At 43.6% G+C, this 21,982-nt stretch overlaps 1 protein-coding gene across 1 annotated transcript; it reads left to right on the top strand.

Moving 5' to 3' along the window:
- Positions 1-1,781: 1,781 nt before the first annotated feature.
- LOC306785815 (protein NLRC3-like) lies at positions 1,782-21,508 on the top strand (the record flags this gene model as incomplete). The annotated part of the gene is made up of 8 exons (XM_079280319.1): positions 1,782-1,849; positions 7,221-7,299; positions 7,455-7,686; positions 7,841-9,644; positions 9,739-9,912; positions 10,005-10,178; positions 20,787-20,833; positions 20,973-21,508. The coding sequence occupies 8 exons, from the start codon at positions 1,782-1,784 to the stop codon at positions 21,506-21,508; spliced, it is 3,114 nt and encodes a 1,037-aa protein (XP_079136445.1).
- Between the last annotated feature and the right edge of the window lie 474 nt (positions 21,509-21,982).

The raw sequence follows: 21,982 nt of genomic DNA, 5'->3' as shown, positions 1-21,982 counted from the left end.
TGGCAGACCCGTTACCGGACCTGCCCAAGACTGCGTCAAGCAGAGCGCTCCATTCTGGGGCAGAACCTCATGGACTGGAGGTTTAAAGGGTGAGACTAAGCGACCTGGGTCTCCCTGCCTCTGTTGTCGACACATATCAGAATGCACATTTCTCCTCTCCTTAGAGGGATTACTTGACTCGTTTATGGACTGGTCTAAGATGAAGGGCCTCGCTCCACCTTCCTGCTCCCTTGAGGATATCTTGTCTTTCCTGCAGGTTGTTGTTGACAGTGGTTGTGCTGTATCCACCTTGGGGGTGTTTGCTGCAGGAATTACAGTTTGTGTTCTACATTCGGTCAAATTTTGAAGCATGCAAGCCAGCATGCTTTCCTGACTATTCTGACCCACAATCCTTTGCACAGCAGATATATAAGCAAGAGGGTCAAAGTTCAAGGTGTCATGTGATGAGGAAGCAGTTTGTCCCAGTTGAATGCAGACTGCATGCATCAGTATGTACTTTGTAAGGAAGCTGGAGTATGTCCTAAAAGTAAATGATTTAGAACGCAGCTTCAGACTGATACGTGGGTAAGTTGTCCCGCCCCAACAGGTTCAACCAGATCCACAAAGTGGAGTGAAGAATAAAAACACTCTCAGGTCAGACTCTGTTGTCTTAGTGAATGTATTTATTCAAGATAAACTCTACACAACAAGTTTCTACTTGATCATCTGTTCCCTACTAGTCTACATACAAGAAGACAAGGTGACAAAGAGGGGGGTGCATGGATCCTCTGAACTATCTGGTCTAAACAACAGAATCCAGTCTGATGTCAAAGCAACTCTTTATAAGTTGAAATGATTTTGTCACAGATGCTGAGTTTGATCCTGAAAGACTCTTGATTGAGCTGTGAGGAGGTTTGTGTTCACAATGACATTTGATCCTGTGAACGCAGCTCAGACTGAGACTAAGTCCAACCAGTCAGACTGCATACTTTGATGGTGACGTGAGGACACACATACTCTCTGATGAAGGATAAGAAGCTGCGTCACTTCACTTCGTCTGATGGAAGTTTAAGTTGAAGTGAAGCACGGAGCTCCTTTTCTACACAGACCTGCTGAGGACAGAAGAGAGCTGCACACTGATGAAGTTCATGCTAAAAGTTCAGTAAGTGGAGCTGTGATTGGTTGAAATGACGTCGTTGATTTTTGTGAACGTGTGAATGTTTAAAGCTGCTTTCAAACACAAACGTCAGCTGGGAAACAAGATGGCTGCCTGTGTGAGCAGGCAGAGAGAAGCTGCTGTTAGTTTGAATGTTGAAGTCCAGATGAAGTGTTGCTTTGAATGATGACACTGTGATGAAGAAGAGGAGTTCAGTCTGATCTGGGGTCTGTCAGGACTGTTACTGAAACACACCTGAGAGACTCTCAGCAGCAGCTAACAAGGTCGCATGACTGATTTTGGATTAGCTGCTTCATGCTCTGACTGGATGAAGTAGACTTGGAAACAGAGGAACATTTCAAATGTTGAAGAGCTTTTCAAAGTCAGTCAAATAGAAGTGAAAAGTGACGTCATCCCCAAAGACAGGCCACTAAAAAGCCACATGAAGTGTCTTCCTCTAGTCTTCAAACAAGCCAACAGACTAAAGAGCATTGTGAACGTCATTTCTTAGAGATGACTCTGCAGCTCAAAGTGACAACGACATGGAAACTGTCCCATGAGTGTATTTAGTATTTAGTATTGTGTGTGTTTGTCATGATGAAGATAAATAATGTTGTTGTGTTTGTGTGAAGGTGTGGACTCTGCTATGAATCAGTGTGAGGACAGAGAGGAGGGAGCCCCTCCCTCTAAAACCAGCCGGACCAAAGCTCAGAGGTGAGATGACCATCTCTAACTGACCGTGACTCAAAGTCTTTCATTCACTGACTCTGTTTCTACACATGTGACCATGGGATCCATCAGAACCCAGACTGTCCTGGACCTGGACCCAGCTGTGTGTCCATGAAGAGTGACCGGTCTATGGAGCAACCTTTCGCCTTCAAAGATGGACGCACGCTATGAATAAGTGTGAGGACAGAGAGGAGGGAGTCCCTCCCTCTAAAACCAGCCAGACCAAAGCTCAGAGGTGAGATGACCATCTCTAACTGTTCACACATAGTGTTCACTTTTTACTGACACCGTCACAGAGGAGTTCACTCAGTTCATTATGTTTTATCACTGAGGTCAAAGTTACTGATGGTGTTGTACCAGACTTCATTATATTCAGAGGGGTTCCTAATATTCTGACCCTCAAACAAAGCTCTCAGTATAATGTAGTCCATTACAACACCACCTTTAACTGAGTCAGTAGAATGTAGTCTAGTACAACACCACCTTTAACTGAGTCAGTATAATGTAGTCCAGTACAACACCACCTTTAACTGAGTCAGTATAATGTAGTCCAGTACAACACCACCTTTAACTGAGTCAGTCTCATGTAGTCCAGTACAACGCCACCTTTAACTGAGTCAGTATAATGTAGTCCAGTACAACACCACCTTTAACTGAGTCAGTATAATGTAGTCCATTACAACACCACCTTTAACTGAGTCAGTAGAATGTAGTCCATTACAACACCACCTTTAACTGAGTCAGTAGAATGTAGTCCAGTACAACACCACCTTTAATTGAGTAATTATAATGTAATCCAGTACAACACCACCTTTAACTGAGTCAGTCTAATGTAGTCCAGTACACCACCTTTAACTGAGTCAGTATAATGTAGTCCATTACAACACCACCTTTAACTGAGTCAGTATAATGTAGTCCAGTACAACACCACCTTTAACTGAGCCAGTCTAATGCAGTCCAGTACACCACCTTTAACTGAGTCAGTATAATGTAGTCCATTACAACACCACCTTTAACTGAGTCAGTCTAATGTAGTCCAGTACACCACCTTTAACTGAGTCAGTATCATGTAGTCCAGTACAACACCACCTTTAACTGAGTCAGTATAATGTAGTCCATTACAACACCACCTTTAACTGAGTCAGTATAATGTAGTCTATTACAACACCACCTTTAACTGAATCAGTATAATGTAGTCCATTACAACACCACCTTTAACTGAGTCAGTATAATGTAGTCCAGTACAACAACACCTTTAACTGAGTCAGTCTAATGTAGTCCAGTACACCACCTTTAACTGAGTCAGTATCATGTAGTCCAGTACAACACCACCTTTAACTGAGTCAGTATAATGTAGTCCATTACAACACCACCTTTAACTGAGTCAGTCTAATGTAGTCCAGTACACCACCTTTAACTGAGTCAGTATCATGTAGTCCAGTACAACACCACCTTTAACTGAGTCAGTATAATGTAGTCCATTACAACACCACCTTTAACTGAGTCAGTCTCATGTAGTCCAGTACAACAACACCTTTAACTGAGTCAGTCTAATGTAGTCCAGTACACCACCTTTAACTGAGTCAGTATAATGTAGTCCAGTACAACACCACCTTTAACTGAGTCAGTCTAATGTAGTCCAGTACACCACCTTTAACTGAGTCAGTATAATGTAGTCCATTACAACACCACCTTTAACTGAGTCAGTATAATGTAGTCCAGTACACCACCTTTAACTGAGTCAGTATAATGTAGTCCATTACAACAACACCTTTAACTGAGTCAGTATAATGTAGTCCATTACAACACCACCTTTAACTGAGTCAGTATCATGTAGTCCATTACAACACCACCTTTAACTGAGTCAGTATAATGTAGTCCATTACAACACCACCTTTAACTGAGTCAGTCTCATGTAGTCCATTACAACACCACCTTTAACTGAGTCAGTATCATGTAGTCCATTACAACACCACCTTTAACTGAGTCAGTATAATGTAATCCAGTACAACGCCACCTTTAACTGTGTCAGTCTAATGTAGTCCAGTACACCACCTTTAACTGAGTCAGTATAATGTAGTCCATTACAACACCACCTTTAACTGAGTCAGTATAATGTAGTCCAGTACAACACCACCTTTAACTGAGCCAGTCTAATGCAGTCCAGTACACCACCTTTAACTGAGTCAGTATAATGTAGTCCATTACAACACCACCTTTAACTGAGTCAGTATAATGTAGTCCAGTACAACACCACCTTTAACTGAGCCAGTCTAATGCAGTCCAGTACACCACCTTTAACTGAGTCAGTATAATGTAGTCCATTACAACACCACCTTTAACTGAGTCAGTCTAATGTAGTCCAGTACACCACCTTTAACTGAGTCAGTATCATGTAGTCCAGTACAACACCACCTTTAACTGAGTCAGTATAATGTAGTCCATTACAACACCACCTTTAACTGAGTCAGTATAATGTAGTCTATTACAACACCACCTTTAACTGAATCAGTATAATGTAGTCCATTACAACACCACCTTTAACTGAGTCAGTATAATGTAGTCCAGTACAACAACACCTTTAACTGAGTCAGTCTAATGTAGTCCAGTACACCACCTTTAACTGAGTCAGTATCATGTAGTCCAGTACAACACCACCTTTAACTGAGTCAGTATAATGTAGTCCATTACAACACCACCTTTAACTGAGTCAGTCTAATGTAGTCCAGTACACCACCTTTAACTGAGTCAGTATCATGTAGTCCAGTACAACACCACCTTTAACTGAGTCAGTATAATGTAGTCCATTACAACACCACCTTTAACTGAGTCAGTCTCATGTAGTCCAGTACAACAACACCTTTAACTGAGTCAGTCTAATGTAGTCCAGTACACCACCTTTAACTGAGTCAGTATAATGTAGTCCAGTACAACACCACCTTTAACTGAGTCAGTCTAATGTAGTCCAGTACACCACCTTTAACTGAGTCAGTATAATGTAGTCCATTACAACACCACCTTTAACTGAGTCAGTATAATGTAGTCCAGTACACCACCTTTAACTGAGTCAGTATAATGTAGTCCATTACAACACCACCTTTAACTGAGTCAGTATAATGTAGTCCATTACAACACCACCTTTAACTGAGTCAGTATAATGTAGTCCATTACAACACCACCTTTAACTGAGTCAGTATCATGTAGTCCATTACAACACCACCTTTAACTGAGTCAGTATAATGTAGTCCATTACAACACCACCTTTAACTGAGTCAGTAGAATGTAGTCCAGTACAACACCACCTTTAACTGAGTCAGTATAATGTAATCCATTACAACACCACCTTTAACTGAGTCAGTATAATGTAATCCAGTACAACGCCACCTTTAACTGAGTCAGTCTAATGTAGTCCAGTACACCACCTTTAACTGAGTCAGTATAATGTAGTCCATTACAACACCACCTTTAACTGAGTCAGTAGAATGTAGTCCAGTACAACACCACCTTTAACTGAGTCAGTCTCATGTAGTCCATTACAACACCACCTTTAACTGAGTCAGTATCATGTAGTCCATTACAACACCACCTTTAACTGAGTCAGTATAATGTAATCCAGTACAACGCCACCTTTAACTGAGTCAGTCTAATGTAGTCCAGTACACCACCTTTAACTGAGTCAGTATAATGTAGTCCATTACAACACCACCTTTAACTGAGTCAGTATAATGTAGTCCAGTACACCACCTTTAACTAAGTCAGTATAATGTAGTCCATTACAACACCACCTTTAACTGAGTCAGTATAATGTAGTCCATTACAACACCACCTTTAACTGAGTCAGTATAATGTAGTCCATTACAACACCACCTTTAACTGAGTCAGTATAATGTAGTCCATTACAACACCACCTTTAACTGAGTCAGTAGAATGTAGTCCAGTACAACACCACCTTTAACTGAGTCAGTATCATGTAGTCCAGTACAACACCACCTTTAACTGAGTCAGTATAATGTACTCCATTACAACACCACCTTTAACTGAGTCAGTATAATGTAATCCAGTACAACACCACCTTTAACTGAGTCAGTAGAATGTAGTCCAGTACAACACCACCTTTAACTGAGTCAGTCTCATGTAGTCCAGTACAACACCACCTTTAACTGAGTCAGTAGAATGTAGTCCAGTAAAACACCACCTTTAACTGAGTCAGTCTCATGTAGTCCAGTACAACACCACCTTTAACTGTTACTTCAGTAATACACATATAACTGATTTAACACATTTCTGACACAAAAACTGAACATTATCATCTTTGTAAAGGCAGAATTTAGTGCAGCACTGTTTTATTGAATTGTTTTAGACTTCACAGATGTACCTAATAAAGTGGACACATGGCATGTTTTTCTTCATTACATTGTCAAGGACAAAGTTTATTCAATATGTACTCGTGTCAATACTGTTTTTGTTTCAGGATCCATCGGAGACCAGAATCTCCAGAACCTGGACCTGAACCCAACTGTGTGTCCTTGAACATGGAGAGTCCTCTTGATTTTATAAAATCTTCTGATGGAAGGTAAGAATTTATAACTGACAATAAGGCATTTCTAACTTCTAACCATTCCAGTTATTGTCTGTTGAAAGATTTAACATTTATCTTCAGTTTTTCTACAACATGCACATTTTTCTGTGCTGTTTTTCTTTTTTAGGGTCCAGCAGCAGAGACCAGGCTGTCCCGAGGTCAGCTGTCTGTCCTTCAAGAGCAACCAGTCAAATCAACGTTTAACTGACTTTAAAGGACAACCTCCATGTGCTGATCAGATGTAAGCTGTAACTGAGAGTAAGACTCGGGTTATGCTAGAAAATAACTTTATACGACATATGAGATCTAAAGTTTTTCGATTTGATGGGAAAAGCCGTCTGTCATACAGAGAGGGAGACGTGATATTGTTGGAATATGTATGGATATAACTTCTCCCATGTTCAGACAGTCTCTCCTAAAGACATTCATCGTGTCGACCGCAGCTGTTCACATAAAAAGTGGCGTTAAGGGAATAATACATGAAGAGAGCTGAGAGACAAGTTCAAACTCCGCCTACTTTCTCATCTGTGATGACTCATGTTTGAACTGAGACACTTTACTGGTTTAGTGTCATTCTTTCACACTGGGAGCTGCCCAGTACAAACTCTGACACTGAGACGCTCCACTGGAGCAGCTGGAGGTTCTGGGTGCCTTGCCAGTACCAGTACAGAGACTCATCTGATCCACATCCAGATAGCACTTCATGGACCTTTACCTTGCATTGGTCTCTGTGTGGACAGACACAATGTGAGCTGATTCTTCTTGATTCCTCCTCAGAGAGGACCAGGAGAGCTCAGAGGTTCCCAGAGGTCAGTCTGCCCAGCAGCATCAAACACACCTGGACTCCATATTTATGGTCTGTACATGTCCAACTACTTTTACATCTATTCTGTTCACAATCATCTCCATGCTGCACTTTGTAGACCAGTGGATTGTCAGTCTGTCCAACATGGATCTGATGTTTGGTTCCATGGTTTTAGTTTGTGTCATTCATAGAACATTCTGTTCCAGCTGCTGGAGGAGAACATCGTCACTTTTGTGAAGAACGAGCTGAAGAAGATCCAGAAGGGACTGAGTTCAGATTATTACCCAGAATGCTGTGAGAGTCAGAGGCAGGATGAGGAGGTGCTGGATGGTGAGGATGAAGAGCAGAGGAGGAGCAGCAGAGAAGCATTTGTGAAGATCACACTGCACTTCCTGAGGAGAATGAAGCAGGAGGAGCTGGCTGACTGTCTGCAGAGCAGTAAGAGGATTTCTCTAAAGATTTAACATGCTGGATAAATGGGACGTTTACTAATGTCTCAAGAGATGGACCAACATATATCCTGATATGTTGATGAATTTGTCTAATCATTTATTCATTCATGTTCTTTGTTTTTATTCAGGAAGTCATTCAGGACTTCTTGCTCCAGTTTGTCAGCGTGAACTCAAATCTAACCTGAAGAAGAAGTTCCAGTGTGTGTTTGAGGGAATCGCTAAAGCAGGAAACCTAACCCTTCTGAATCAGATCTACACAGAGCTCTACATCACAGAGGGAGGGACTGCAGAGGTCAATGATGAACATGAGGTCAGACAGATTGAAACGGCATCCAGGAAACCACACAGACCAGAAACAACCATCAGACGAGAAGACATCTTTAAAGCCTCACCTGGAAGAGAGGAACCAATCAGAACAGTGATGACAAAGGGAGTGGCTGGCATTGGGAAAACAGTCTTAACACAGAAGTTCACTCTGGACTGGGCTGAAGACAAAGCCAACCAGGACATACAGTTCACATTTCCGTTCACTTTCAGAGAGCTGAATGTGCTGAAAGAGAAACAGTACAGCTTGGTGGAACTTGTTCATCACTTCTTCAGTGAAACCAAAGAAGCAGGAATCTGCAGGTTTGAAGAGTTCCTGGTTCTGTTCATCTTTGACGGTCTGGATGAGTGTCGCCTTCCTCTGGACTTCCACAACAATGAGATCCTGACTGATGTTACTGAGTCCACCTCAGTGGATGTGCTGCTGACAAACCTCTTCAGGGGAAAACTGCTTCCCTCTGCTCGCCTCTGGATAACCACACGACCTGCAGCAGCCAATCAGATCCCTCCTGAGTGTGTTGACATGGTGACAGAGGTCAGAGGGTTCACTGACCCACAGAAGGAGGAGTACTTCAGGAAGAGATTCAGAGATGAGGAGCAGGCCAGCAGGATCATCTCCCACATCAAGACCTCACGAAGCCTCCACATCATGTGCCACATCCCAGTCTTCTGCTGGATCACTGCTACAGTTCTGGAGGATGTGTTGAAGACCAGAGAGGGAGGAGAGCTGCCCAAGACCCTGACTGAGATGTACATCCACTTCCTGGTGGTTCAGGCCAAACTGAAGAAGGTCAAGTATGATGGAGGAGCTGAGACAGATCCACACTGGAGTCCAGAGAGCAGGAAGATGACTGAGTCTTTGGGAGAACTGGCTTTCGATCAGCTGCAGAAAGGCAACCTGATATTCTATGAATCCAACCTGACAGAGTGTGGCATTGATATCAGAGCAGCCTCAGTGTACTCAGGAGTGTTCACACAGATCTTTAGAGAGGAGAGAGGACTGTACCAGGACAAGGTGTTCTGCTTCGTCCATCTGAGTGTTCAGGAGTTCATGGCTGCTCTTCATGTCCATCTGACCTTCATCAACTCTGGAATGAATCTGCTGTCAGAAGAACAAACAACCTCCCGGTTGTCTGAAGTCTTTAGAGACAAACCGGAACTAACACATCTCTACCAGAGTGCTGTGGACAAGACCTTACAGAGTCCAAATGGACACCTGGACTTGTTCCTCCGCTTCCTCCTGGGTCTTTCACTGGAGACCAATCAGACTCTCCTACGAGGTCTGCTGACACAGACAGGAAGTAGCTCACAGATCAATCAGAGAACAGTCCAGTACATCAAGAAGAAGATCAGTGAGAATGTGTCTCCAGAGAAAAGCATCAATCTGTTCCACTGTCTAAATGAACTGAATGATCGTTCTCTAGTGGAGGAGATCCAACAGTCCCTGAGTTCAGGACGTCTCTCCACAGATGAACTGTCTCCTGCTCAGTGGTCAGCTCTGGTCTTCATCTTACTGTCATCAGAAAAAGATCTGGATGTGTTTGACCTGAAGAAATACTCTGCTTCAGAGGATGCTCTTCTGAGGCTGCTGCCAGTGGTCAAAGCCTCCAACAAAGCTCTGTAAGTACAGAGAGAGTTAGATTCATAGATCATAACTTAAATATTCAATTTTTTCTCTGTGTTGTTTATTTTTTCTTTATCATTGTCTCTTCAGACTGAGTGACTGTAACCTCTCAGAGAGAAGCTGTGGAGCTCTGTCCTCAGTTCTCAGCTCCCAGTCCACTAGACTGAGAGAGCTGGACCTGAGTAACAATGACCTGCAGGATTCAGGAGTGAAGCTGCTGTCTGCTGGACTAGAGAGTCCACACTGTGAACTGGAAACTCTCAGGTGACCCTGTGAATTACTTTTCTTGGACTAAGTACTAAGATTAAAGTTTACACACAAACATGTGACTTGTGTGTTGTTTTGTGTGTTTGCAGCCTGTCAGGCTGTCTGATCACAGAGGAAGGCTGTGCTTCTCTGGCCTCAGCTCTGAACTCCAACCCCTCCCATCTGAGAGAGCTGGACCTGAGCTACAATCATCCAGGAGACTCAGGAGTGAAGCTGCTGTCTGCTGGACTGGATGATCCACAATGGAGACTGGAACCTCTCAGGTATGAAGAGGCCTTCTGCAGCCACAGACAATCAGTCTCATAGAGGAGGTAGAGCTGGAGACTTTTTGTCTCTTACACTGTCAGCCTGGTTAATATGACCCTGACACACCAAGCTGACCTCAAACTACCAGAGACTCAAACTGTTTGTGTCCCACATCAGACCATCAATACAGACAGAAGTAGTCAGGGAACAGTAGCCAAGATGAGCCAAAACAGGGAGGGAATGTGATGGTTTTTCTGGATCGTTGTCTTGTTTCAACATCAGAAAATAGGACAGTGGTGTATCTTGACATGTCGACGGGCATCATGGTGGGTTGACATGCGTCAATGTCAGTGTTTCCCCTAGGTTTACAGCTTTGGGGGGGGGGGGGAGGTTAATGACAGCAGTCAATACTGAACAATTATTTGAACTGTACATTGAACGAAACATCGGAACATTTCTTTTTATGACAATTATCCACAAAGTGTGCAGTACTTGGGCTCTTTTCTGTACTTGGAGCAGGAGAGCTACTCGGGCTGCTACTCGCAGGAGAGCGAGTGTTGCCATCTTCACCACCCTGGAAGCGTTTAAAAAACGCAGATATTGTTGTCTGCTTTTCAGGTTGTTGATGCAGCATATTTTCCGACGCTCGCTCTCTGTCCGCTGGTGGAAGTGTGCTCACCTGTATGTGTGTGCAAGTGTCTGTGTGTTTACGCACGTGTCTGTGTGTGTGTGTGCGCGCATCGTGGCGGAACTCCGCTGTGCGCGATACAGAGAGCAGAGGAGAATTGTAGATGCAAGAGACAGATATGATATGCCGTCATCCACCCGACCTCCTCCATCAGAGGGTTTGTGGTGTTGAAGTGATTTCAGGCTACTTTCTCCTTCACTTCTGAGAGACAACAGTCATTATTACACAAACACAAGAGGTCGCTTGTCAGGACCAAAACATCCAACAATCAATACTTCTATACTGACAATGGATCAGCTGACTCTGGGTAACGGTGAAGAGTCGTGTGGTGGTGATGAACCCACAGAGAATTGTCTCTGTCTCTGCAGCTCTACAGAGCTTTTCAGCAGCTAAAGAGACAGATGTTTCCCTCAGGAGGTGGTGGAGACCAAAAACAGAGCTAAAAGAGAGAGAATATTGGACTTCCATTCATCAGGTGACACAAACACAAAGAGTCCTGATGAATCATCATGTTGATGTGTAACTGCTGGATGTGGAAGCAGCTGGTTGATATCATGTTCGACACAACTACTTTATAAGCTGATAATATGTCAGATGTTGCGTTTACAGCTTGTTTTCACTGAACCACAAGTGGACAAAGAAATCAATTGATGAAGGTTTAAACATGTGATTTACTGACTGACTGGAAGAGGAAACTGAGTCTGAAATGGATGATTGTCAATATAACACTGATAACAATATATTGTTGGGGTCTGACCATATGGCTTCAACATGTCCTGTGGACAAAGAGAATCAGGCCTTCACTTTTTCAAGCAAAGGTTTCATCCTGATTTGTAGTTTGATGAGAGCAAACCTCCTCTGAAGGAATTTCACACTAGGGTGTGAATCCCCCCCCCCCCCCCCCCCCCCAAAAACCATGGTCACCTGAATGCACCGCTGCAATCTCATTGGCCGAGAGCCAAGACACCCCAGGACCCCTGTGGTTCAACCACTGTTCTACAAAACTAACTGCAGTACACAACTCATTGCTTTTTCCCTTCGACCTCCGTCGAACAGGGAGCACACAATGCTCTCTTCGCTCGGACCCCCGTCCAGGCCACAGAAGATCCAGCTTTCCCCGCCAGCGCGACGCTGGCCACGCAGGTCACGAGGAAGCAACGGCCTTCTCCCCTCCTCAAACCCTGACAGGTCACGAGCCATTTCGCTGGACGAAACAGACAGTGCTCCACTTTGAGTAAGGCTCCTTTACTCCGCCTAGACGAATCCCTCCCACGACCCGTCTCCGCTTCTTTTTCTTTTTGTGCACACTCCGGCAGGAAGACGTCTAATCCTCTCCTGACCGATGATTTCCGGGAGACGTACGGACCACGCCGTCTCAGCCGAAGTTAAACTGTACTCCCTGCAGCGAGTACAGATCGGACCTGCGTGAGCTCACACGAGACACGCCACAGCGGACCGAACACAACAGCCGCTCATCAGCCGCGCTGAAAGACGCAGTCCCCTGACGCCTTTTTCTTCTTCTGGAGGAACAACTTCCCCACGAACACTTTTCCGTTGCAACGAAGCATCGACAAGTAAGGTTCATTGCATCTGGGCATAGCTTAGCTTAAATTAACTTAAATTTAATTCAGGCCATTCATTTATATGTTGATATTCCCGTGTTTTTGTGTGTTTAAGTTACTGTCGCGTGATATCGAGGTATTGCGCAATCCCTCGCGGACCAGAAAATCCGCTCTATGGTGCATTCCCGTATTCTGTTTGTGTTAAGACACTGTCGCATTATACGGAGGTATTTACGCAATCATTACGGACCAGAGAAGTTCCGTTGCATTGTGTATTAACTGTTTGACTGTTGCTTTTGGGATTATTTGATTTCATTTTTGTTCTTGCTCTATTTCCTTGAATCGATTCTGTGAGTGAAGTGTGGAAACGCGACTATCGGGCATAAGTGTCGTCAGTTCGCCAAGCGACAACGGCAACTTGTGTGAGATACGATCGGCGATCCTCATTTTCACTACAACGCGACATCGCACACAGAAACTCTGATTCCTCTCTCTCCCCTTTTATTCCTCTTCTCACATAACACACACAGCTCCTATCTCTGCCCCTGAGGGAAACCCCGTTCAAACGATCGCCTCACAACACATGTGTGCATCGGCACACGTGATTACATACAGCAGTCTCACCGCCATTTTGCCCGAGTCACTCGACTCCGCCATCTGGTGGTAGTTTAGCTGTAGTATCTTAAAGCCCCTCCCCTTTTGTCCGCGTCACTCGACGCCGCCATCTTTGTAGTCTTTAGCTGTAGCTTAAAGACTCTCCTTTCTTTACACACACACACACACATACACACACACACACACAGACATACACCCTCATCCATTTTATTCATTCTTTAGTTTAGGCATATAAAATTGTATGATAACGTTTGTTGGTTGCAATATTAATTGATTTGATCATTTATTATTTTGATTTAATAAACTCTGTTATACTTTAAGGAGCAGTCGTCTGTGATTACTTGTGCATATGTATTTGATAAGACTGTATGTAGTAGCCTGTGCTCGAACTTAAAACCTTCACTGTCACTGAATGTATAGTCATACGCAGACTATTGACATTATGAGTGACTACTAATTATGAGACTTAGTTTTATCGTTTGGTTATTGGTCCCTGTTCGCAGGGTGGTGCCCCATTTTTATTAATAATCATTAATAATTGTTACATATGTAAGAAATTTGAGCAAAAAACTGTAGTTAGTAGATATAATAAAAGTGTTTAATAATTCATAATTAATAATTCATAGTTAGTCATAATCATAAGGGTTTTGAGAATGCATAATTAAGATAAACAAACATGCAGAAGCATGAAACTTCTGCCAAGTTGCAGATGTTTAACTTTCATTTTGAAGGATTATTATAGATGGGATTAAACAATAACTGACAATCATTGAATGTGTTAGCTGCTCAGAAGAGACAGATGTGAAGACAGGCGTTTGCTGAGCTGAGGGTGGGTAGCCAATAGAAATTGAGATAGACGGAAGGGAGGAGTCGTGAATTAATATGTGGGCGGGTTAGAAGCGTTTTTTCTGCCTCTTTTAGCTTGTGAATCTGCGGGACGGCTGTGTCCTGGGACCTGAGGTAGTTTTTTTCCAAATGGGGTTGTATTGTTTTAATATGTCATAGGAGTGTACACTCCAATGTATAACTGTAATCGTGCTTACATCAGTGGAATTAAATTCCTTATAATTGTAAACCAGTTTTGGTAGCGTTATTATCGCAGCGTGTGTGTCGACGGCACAAAGCCGGCCACATGGCTGGCTCCGGCCTCCCCTTTGTTATGAGGTATCTTCTACCGTAACAAATTTGGCGAACCCCAGATGGGACAGTCTTGCCGGCCTCGCTGTGTGTGCTGACGGCGGCGGTAGTCAAGCAGACAATCCTGGGCCCACAATATCGGTCGGCAGAGCCGTTTCATGAAATCTGTGAGTTAGCTACTAGATCTTAGGGGAATCTCTGCTTGGCTAAGCGCTGCTAACGGCTAGCGCTGCGTTGCCGGTGGGTACGTTCCACGAGGGAGGCCATGTCCACTGAGGTAAGTACGATTTGCAGTCTGAAGAGAGGGGACTAGTTCAGTGAATACTGAGATTCAGAGCGTTTGGTAAACTGCGAGGACTGGGAGCGCTGAATCGATAAGCGTTGATGGGCGGCAGCCCTGATAGGCCGAACTGCGTGTTCTTTGGGAGTGGCGGACCAACACTGCTCGGTATAGGTAAGAGCCCGATGTCCGCGGATTACCTCGCCGGCCTTACCTAGAGTTTGAGTTTTGGATGGTGTGGTTCAAAATGGAATAAATACACTGACAAGAAGGAGCTGGTGAGCCAGGACAGCTTCGGTAGCTTTGGAAGCAACCAGGCACTGCTGCCGGGAATCGAGTCTGCAAAAGGTAAGATTGCCGCGGGGTGCTGGGAGGCTTTTGAATGCAAGATATTAAAGGACGTTCGGGTGGGTAAAAGATAAATAAGTCCGGTAACAATTGTGTCTTGTCATGTGCGTGGTTGCCGTGTTGGCGATACGATTGTGAGAACACACTGGGTGAAGGGTTATATACGACGATCGTAGGGTCTGGTTAAACCAGAGGGTTTAAGGAAAAAACCGGACGATAAGTCCGATAATACGTGTGACTAGTCTGTGTTTTAGCAGCGTGGAAATACGTTTAAAATGATGACTAAATAAGTCCAATAATACGTGTGACTAGTCTGTGTTTTAGCAGCGTGGAAATACGTTTAAAATGATTGATATTGCATGACCGCGCTGTGAGGAGCTAACGCTAGCTACGTGTAGCTCCGGCGTTGCGGGACCCTGTATGTAAAATAAGTGCTTATAAAATAAAATAACGGCTGGATTGAGAGAGGAGACAGAAGGCGTATGAGTGGAATTAAAGTGTGGGATTTTGGTGATACTTGTGTGTGCGTACGCTCTATCAGAAGCTCCGTTTTTTCGTTAGCATTGCGGATAGCATATCTGTAAAAAAGCCGGTTTCATGACAACTTCCGGTTTGGCGCAGAACAACTTCCGGTTCGGCGCAGACGGCAAGGCAAGTTTATTTATATAGCACATTTCAAAGTGCTTCACATAAAACCATTAAAAGCATCAGAACATAAGGCAAAAGAAAAGGAGATTTAAAAACAATTAAACAGAAGAAGGACTAACTGCAGGTAACCGTAAAGAAGTGTTTAGAATCTGAATTTTCAGAGATTCATTGTCTAAGAGCTGTGAGCTCATATCCTGACCTTAGTTTTAATTAAGCATTATAACTTTAGTCGTTGACTTTGGTTTTAGTTCAGCATTTTAACAAAGATTAATGGTTTCAGTTGTGTTTCTTCAATTCTTGAACTTAATTGTGACTCAGTATTGTGCAGACCAGAGTGTAAGTGCAGTTCAACAGTTTGACTTACATTGGTATTTCTGATTGAATATCTTTGAACACAGTTATTGATTTTTAAAGTTGAATTTAATATTTAATTGATTAATTATTCATTGTTTTTTAATTTCATTTTACTTCCAATTTTAAACCTTTCAAATTCTGATTTGGAACTGGATTGTGATTGTGATTCTGATTTAGATGCTGAGTTTGATTTCGGAATTCTAGCTTCAATTTTGGATTCGAGATTCCTTCACATATCCAGTATTGACTAATTTTGGTACATTTACTAATTTACACAGTTCCTAAGAATCAATTTTGACACAGACGGCGCAACATATTTGAGAGATCGTTGACCTCTCTTACACTACAGACGTATGCTAACATTTACTGCTGAACTTTTGGCAGTTCTGTGTTTGTATTAGTCAAGGTGAGTGGCTGAGTGGGTCCAGATCTGGGAAGTGGAGCAGCGGATCCCAGTTTTGGAGTCAGCGGCCACACGCCATACAGCACAGAGGGTGAGTTGATTTTGATTCATGTGATGACAAGCATGCACATTTAATACACACATTTGAATACTCCTAGGCTGCATAATGTTCACATTAAAGAAGCAGAGGAAGGAAGCAGGAGAACTGGTAAGAAAACTAAGATGTGGAGTAAGGGAAGTAGGAGAACTGGTGGGAAGACTAAAATGTGAAGTAAGAGAAGTAGAATGCATCAGAAAAGATTTGCAACAGCAGATAGAGGAAAGACGAGCAGAAAGTAAAGAAGACGAGGATATAAAGAGAATGCAGCGGCGACTGCTGAAACTGCAAGTAGCAGAGGTCGACAGAGAATTAAATAGAAAAGTTCAGGCCAAGAAACAGATGATAGCAGCAGAAGCCCAGCAGCAACAAAATCCAGCAGTACCAGCCCCCACAGTGGTGTACAATCAGCCCCCACCACGATGCAGAAGTGGTGCATCCAACAGAGGGAGAGGTAACGATAAAGGGGGGCATGGGGGTCTTGTAAGTAAAGGAGTGTGCTACGTATGTGGGAGAGAAGGTCATTGGGTGAGAGATTGCCCTCATAAAAGAGCAGGAGGACCGATCAATGCAGCACCACAACATGCTCCGTTCCCACCACAACATCAGCAGCACCTACGACCAGGTCCAGCTGGACCTCCTCCCGTGAGACATCAACAGATGCCCATGCTGTCACCAGGACCATGGGGAGGTTCAGGGTATAGCCAAGATACATAGATGGTTGCCATGTGATCCCTTACAGCAGAGATATCGAGGTGAAGGGGGAATATGGTAAGGTGTCAAACATTTATGGTAAGGTGTCAAACATTTTTTGTAGATCCACATTTAGAATAGTTTTCAGTAAAGGTGCGACTCACAATTTTTGAGATTTAATGACGTCATGATAAACCACAACTAGACTTGCTAACTCTAGAAATTGAGAAATATACGGGAGCTCTAACTAACATGAGCCGAGTGTTGTTTCCTCAGGTGACAAACGCAGAAGCAGCAGCTGACGAAAGGAAGCAGGCTGATGTGTCACCAGGCAGTCTGGTGTGGATAAAAGTCCACAAACGCAAGTGGAGTGAACCAAGGTGGACCGGTCCATGGGAGGTAGTATTGGCAACTTGACACCACCTCACTCACTGTGCAGCAGCGAAGGTAACAAGTGTGACACTCGCAGAGACAGGAGTGAACATCAGACAGGAAAATTTGAAGTTAAAGACACCTCAAAAGAGGGTTTAGACAGTACTGACAATGACGTTTCCCCCACAGTTTAAGCGAGGCTTTCCATTGGGAGACTCTAGCTTCAGTAGGTTATGGAAGTCTGTAATTATTTTATTCCTGAGTTGAGTAGCTTCCCTCTTAGTATGTGGAATTAACCACAGACAGGAACCAGAACACATGCATGACTACATCAGGATTCGACATTTAGCCTCAGTAGCTAATCAAACCGATCTTAGACCACGTAGAGAGGCTTATCTGACGACGCTCACCTATGAAAATGTAACTCTCACTCTTACGTTCAAAGAAGGTACAACATCAACGGTCCAGTTCGACTTCTGTGAAGTCGTTTCCGGTCCCAGGTATGAACACATCTACGGGTGGATGTCCAAAACCTTGTGCATCATAACTGACGAGTGTGGGCCTGCCACACATAAGTATGGGAAGCGGTTATCATATTATGCCTGTGATGTGTACAAAGGGGGTGGGTAGATGTAATCCTTTAAGACTTACCTAAATTGACTGACTGGGGACTTTACGTAATACAGGGAAAGGCTACTGATAGTCCTGCCCCACAAGGGCTCATTAGGATTATTGTTAAGCCTGTAAAAAGACCAGGTTCGACATACGACTGACGCAGAGAATGAGGTAAGGGGTGGAAACTGGAATGGCAGATGGGAATTTATGGTGGGTACAATATACGGCTTCAAGCCAGTAGTACTGATTGTATTGTGTGTTTAGGATCTAGACCCCTAGCAACACCAGTTCCTTCAAGATTCAGACTCCTAAGTCCTGAATTAGTTGTATTTTAACTCTGTTTACTGATGACACTTTGCCCCTCCAACACACTTGTCAGAGGCTACACTGGCATTACCCACCTGTAGAATATAATACCCCACCTCTGTTCAAGGTTACAGAGGGTCCATTTGATTGTATAGTCTCAGATACAGCTAAGGGGCCCAATGTAGGCAGTATTATTGCAAATTGTAGCCACAGTCACAACGCTAGCGACTATCTATATAACAGTGTGTTAAGACAGACAGCACCTAGAGCTGATTTATGGTGGTGGTGTGGAGGAAGAACCATACATCCAATCCTGCCTAAAGATTGGACAGGTGCGTTGATGCAACTTGTATTGTCATTCTATATCCTGCCTGTCACTGATGCAACTTATGGAGAGCTCATCTCTCCACGCCCACATGCTAACAGAAGATCCAAAAGAGATGCCGGCGGCCCGAAGGGGGCCTTTGATGACCAAGTGTACATAAGATGTCATAAGACTGCCAAGGGGGGTGTCTAATGATTTTCAAGCCAGAAATCAAATAGCAGCAGATTTAGAATCTGTTTTCTCTCAGAGGGTGATGATTAATAAAAATGTCGATTGGATCAACTACATTTACTATAACCAACAGCGTTTAGTAAACTTCACCAGTGACGCCATATCAGGACTGCATGCACAGCCGGCGAAGACTAGTTTAATGACCTTGCAGAACAGAATGGCATTAGAGATGATTTAGCAGAGAAAAGTGGCGTGTGCCAGATGTTTGGGTCTGCGTGCTGCACTTTCATTCCAAATAACACAGCTCCTGATGGATCGGTGACCAGGGCTCTGGAGGGACTGACAGCACTCAGCCAAGAGCTAGCAGACAACTCTGGTGTCACGAATCCGTTCACCGACTGGTTGGGAAGTATGCTTAGCCAGTGAAAACATACATTTTTGGCAATCGTAATTATTCTGTGTGCTGTCATCATAGACCGCCTAGTTGTCTGTGGATGGGGGTTCCCGTGCATCCGTGGACCTCTACAGGGGTTTATTGTTTCACCGATGAGCCAGACACCAGTCCAGGCAACCAGTTATGTGACGAGGATGAGGACGAATTGGAGCTTCTGATGGCCACAGTCTAGATGAGGCCACCAGAGGGACTTCACGAGCGGTTCCTGACCATCCAGATGGACTTCTAAAACATCCAGTGAGATGTTGGAAGTTTGGAAAATAGACGGATTGTTTTGGATGAGTATTTGGAGATTAAATTTTTTGTTTAATTGGGTTATAAAGGGATTTTAGGGTGTAAAGATTAAGAAATGTAATTTTGTCACGTGTAAAAGAACAGTCAAGGCTTCTCAGTATGTGTTCTCTAGCCTACAGGGTGTATCCTGATCCTGCCAGCCCCAAGACGTGGAAGGCAGTGACTCTCAACGCACTCTATCTTGAAACGAACTGAACAGAAATACTTGAAATGATATCTGTGTGCATGAATTCTTTGCCTCGGTTTAGATAGATAGGGAGCCTTTCCCTGGATTGAGTAGGGGGGAGGTCTCCAGGGACATTCGAATAACTAACTACATTTGAGTAGCTAACTCACAGTGAACTGTGAGTTAGGGGGGAATTGTAAGAAATTTGAGCAAAAAACTGTAGTTAGTAGATATAATAAAAGTGTTTAATAATTCATAATTAATAATTCATAGTTAGTCATAATCATAAGGGTTTTGAGAATGCATAATTAAGATAAACAAACATGCAGAAGCATGAAACTTCTGCCAAGTTGCAGATGTTTAACTTTCATTTTGAAGGATTATTATAGATGGGATTAAACAATAACTGACAATCATTGAATGTGTTAGCTGCTCAGAAGAGACAGATGTGAAGACAGGCGTTTGCTGAGCTGAGGGTGGGTAGCCAATAGAAATTGAGATAGACGGAAGGGAGGAGTCGTGAATTAATATGTGGGCGGGTTAGAAGCGTTTTTTCTGCCTCTTTTAGCTTGTGAATCTGCGGGACGGCTGTGTCCTGGGACCTGAGGTAGTTTTTTTCCAAATGGGGTTGTATTGTTTTAATATGTCATAGGAGTGTACACTCCAATGTATAACTGTAATCGTGCTTACATCAGTGGAATTAAATTCCTTATAATTGTAAACCAGTTTTGGTAGCGTTATTATCGCAGCGTGTGTGTCGACGGCACAAAGCCGGCCACATGGCTGGCTCCGGCCTCCCCTTTGTTATGAGGTATCTTCTACCGTAACACATACATCAATAATTCTATTGATGTCAAGAATTCAGTTTCTTAAATGCTGATAACCCAAACACGCTCCTTTAGATCCCAACAATATCATGAATAAGTGAACATGGTGAGCTGTCGTCATCGGCCAATCAGAAGAAGCTCCAGTGAAGTCAAAGAGTATGAGCTGATGAATAATAAGTGCTCCATGTGAACATGAATAACAAAGCTCTGTGTGTGAGAGTGATGTAATGTCCATGTTTCATGCTGCTCTGACCCCCCTCCTCCTTTCAGGGTGGAGCCTGCTGGAGTCCGATGGTTCAGACCAGGTCTGAGGAAGTGTAAGTGTGCTTTGAGTTTGATTCATGAAAACAAAGCATCTTCAAACTGTGACATCACTCATTCACATCTCTGATGTCATCATCAAACAGATGATAGATTAATAACTGCAGCTGTATTGTGTCTTGTTCTCTCCATCAGATTCCTGTGAACTCACACTCGACACAAACACAGTGAGCAGAAAACTCAAACTGTCTGACAACAACAGGAAGGTGACATATGTGGAGGAGGATCAGTCATATCCTGATCATCCAGACAGATTTGATGTCAGGCCTCAGCTGCTGTGTAGAACTGGTCTGACTGGTCGCTGCTACTGGGAGGTCGAGTGGAGCGGAAGAGTTTCTGTATCAGTGAGTTACAGAGGAATCAGAAGGAGAGGAAACAGTAGAGACTGTAGGTTTGGATGGAATGATCAGTCCTGGAGACTGGATTGCTCTGATGATGGTTACTGTGTCTGTCACAATAAGACAGCAACACTCATCTCCTCCTCCTCCTCCTCCTCCTCCTCTGGTAGAGTAGCAGTGTATGTGGACTGTCCTGCTGGCTCTCTGTCCTTCTACAGAGTCTCCTCTGACACACTGATCCACCTCCACACCTTCAACACCACATTCACTGAACCTCTTTATCCTGGTTTTGGGTTCTGGCCTGGTTCCTCAGTGTCTCTGTGTTCTCTGTAGGAGGGAGAGTCTCCTCCTGTTAGAGAAACTTTCTCTCTGTTGACCAGATAGTTCAGTGTGTACAGGATCACACACAGCTGATGTTAGTTAGTACCAACCTGATCTCTCAGCGGTTGTAGATGCAGTTGGAGCAGGTGAGGGGCACCTGAGCTGGTCTGGACTCTGGGGGGTTGAGAGCTCTCTGGGACTTGTGGTGTTGCAGATGGATGTCTGAAAGAGCTGAGCGAGGTCCAGTGGTGTATAAAGTACCCAAAAGCCATACTTGAGTAAAAGTAAAGATACCTTTCTGGAAAATTACTCCAGTAAAAGTACTGCTTGAGTACTACTTGAGTAAAAGTCTGAAAGTATCTGATATTTATTGGACTTAAGTATCAAAAGTAAACTTTTGCATCTACTATAAACTTTTCATCATAATTCTCCGAAAAGCAATATGACACTATGAAGGAGTTGTAACAGTGCGTTTATAAGTCTGCT

Source organism: Melanostigma gelatinosum, assembly GCF_949748355.1.
Source record: "Melanostigma gelatinosum genome assembly, chromosome: 12".
NCBI lineage: Eukaryota > Metazoa > Chordata > Actinopteri > Perciformes > Zoarcidae > Melanostigma > Melanostigma gelatinosum.
Note: the sequence above shows the minus strand (reverse complement) of the source record. Positions and strands in the feature narration are given on the sequence as shown.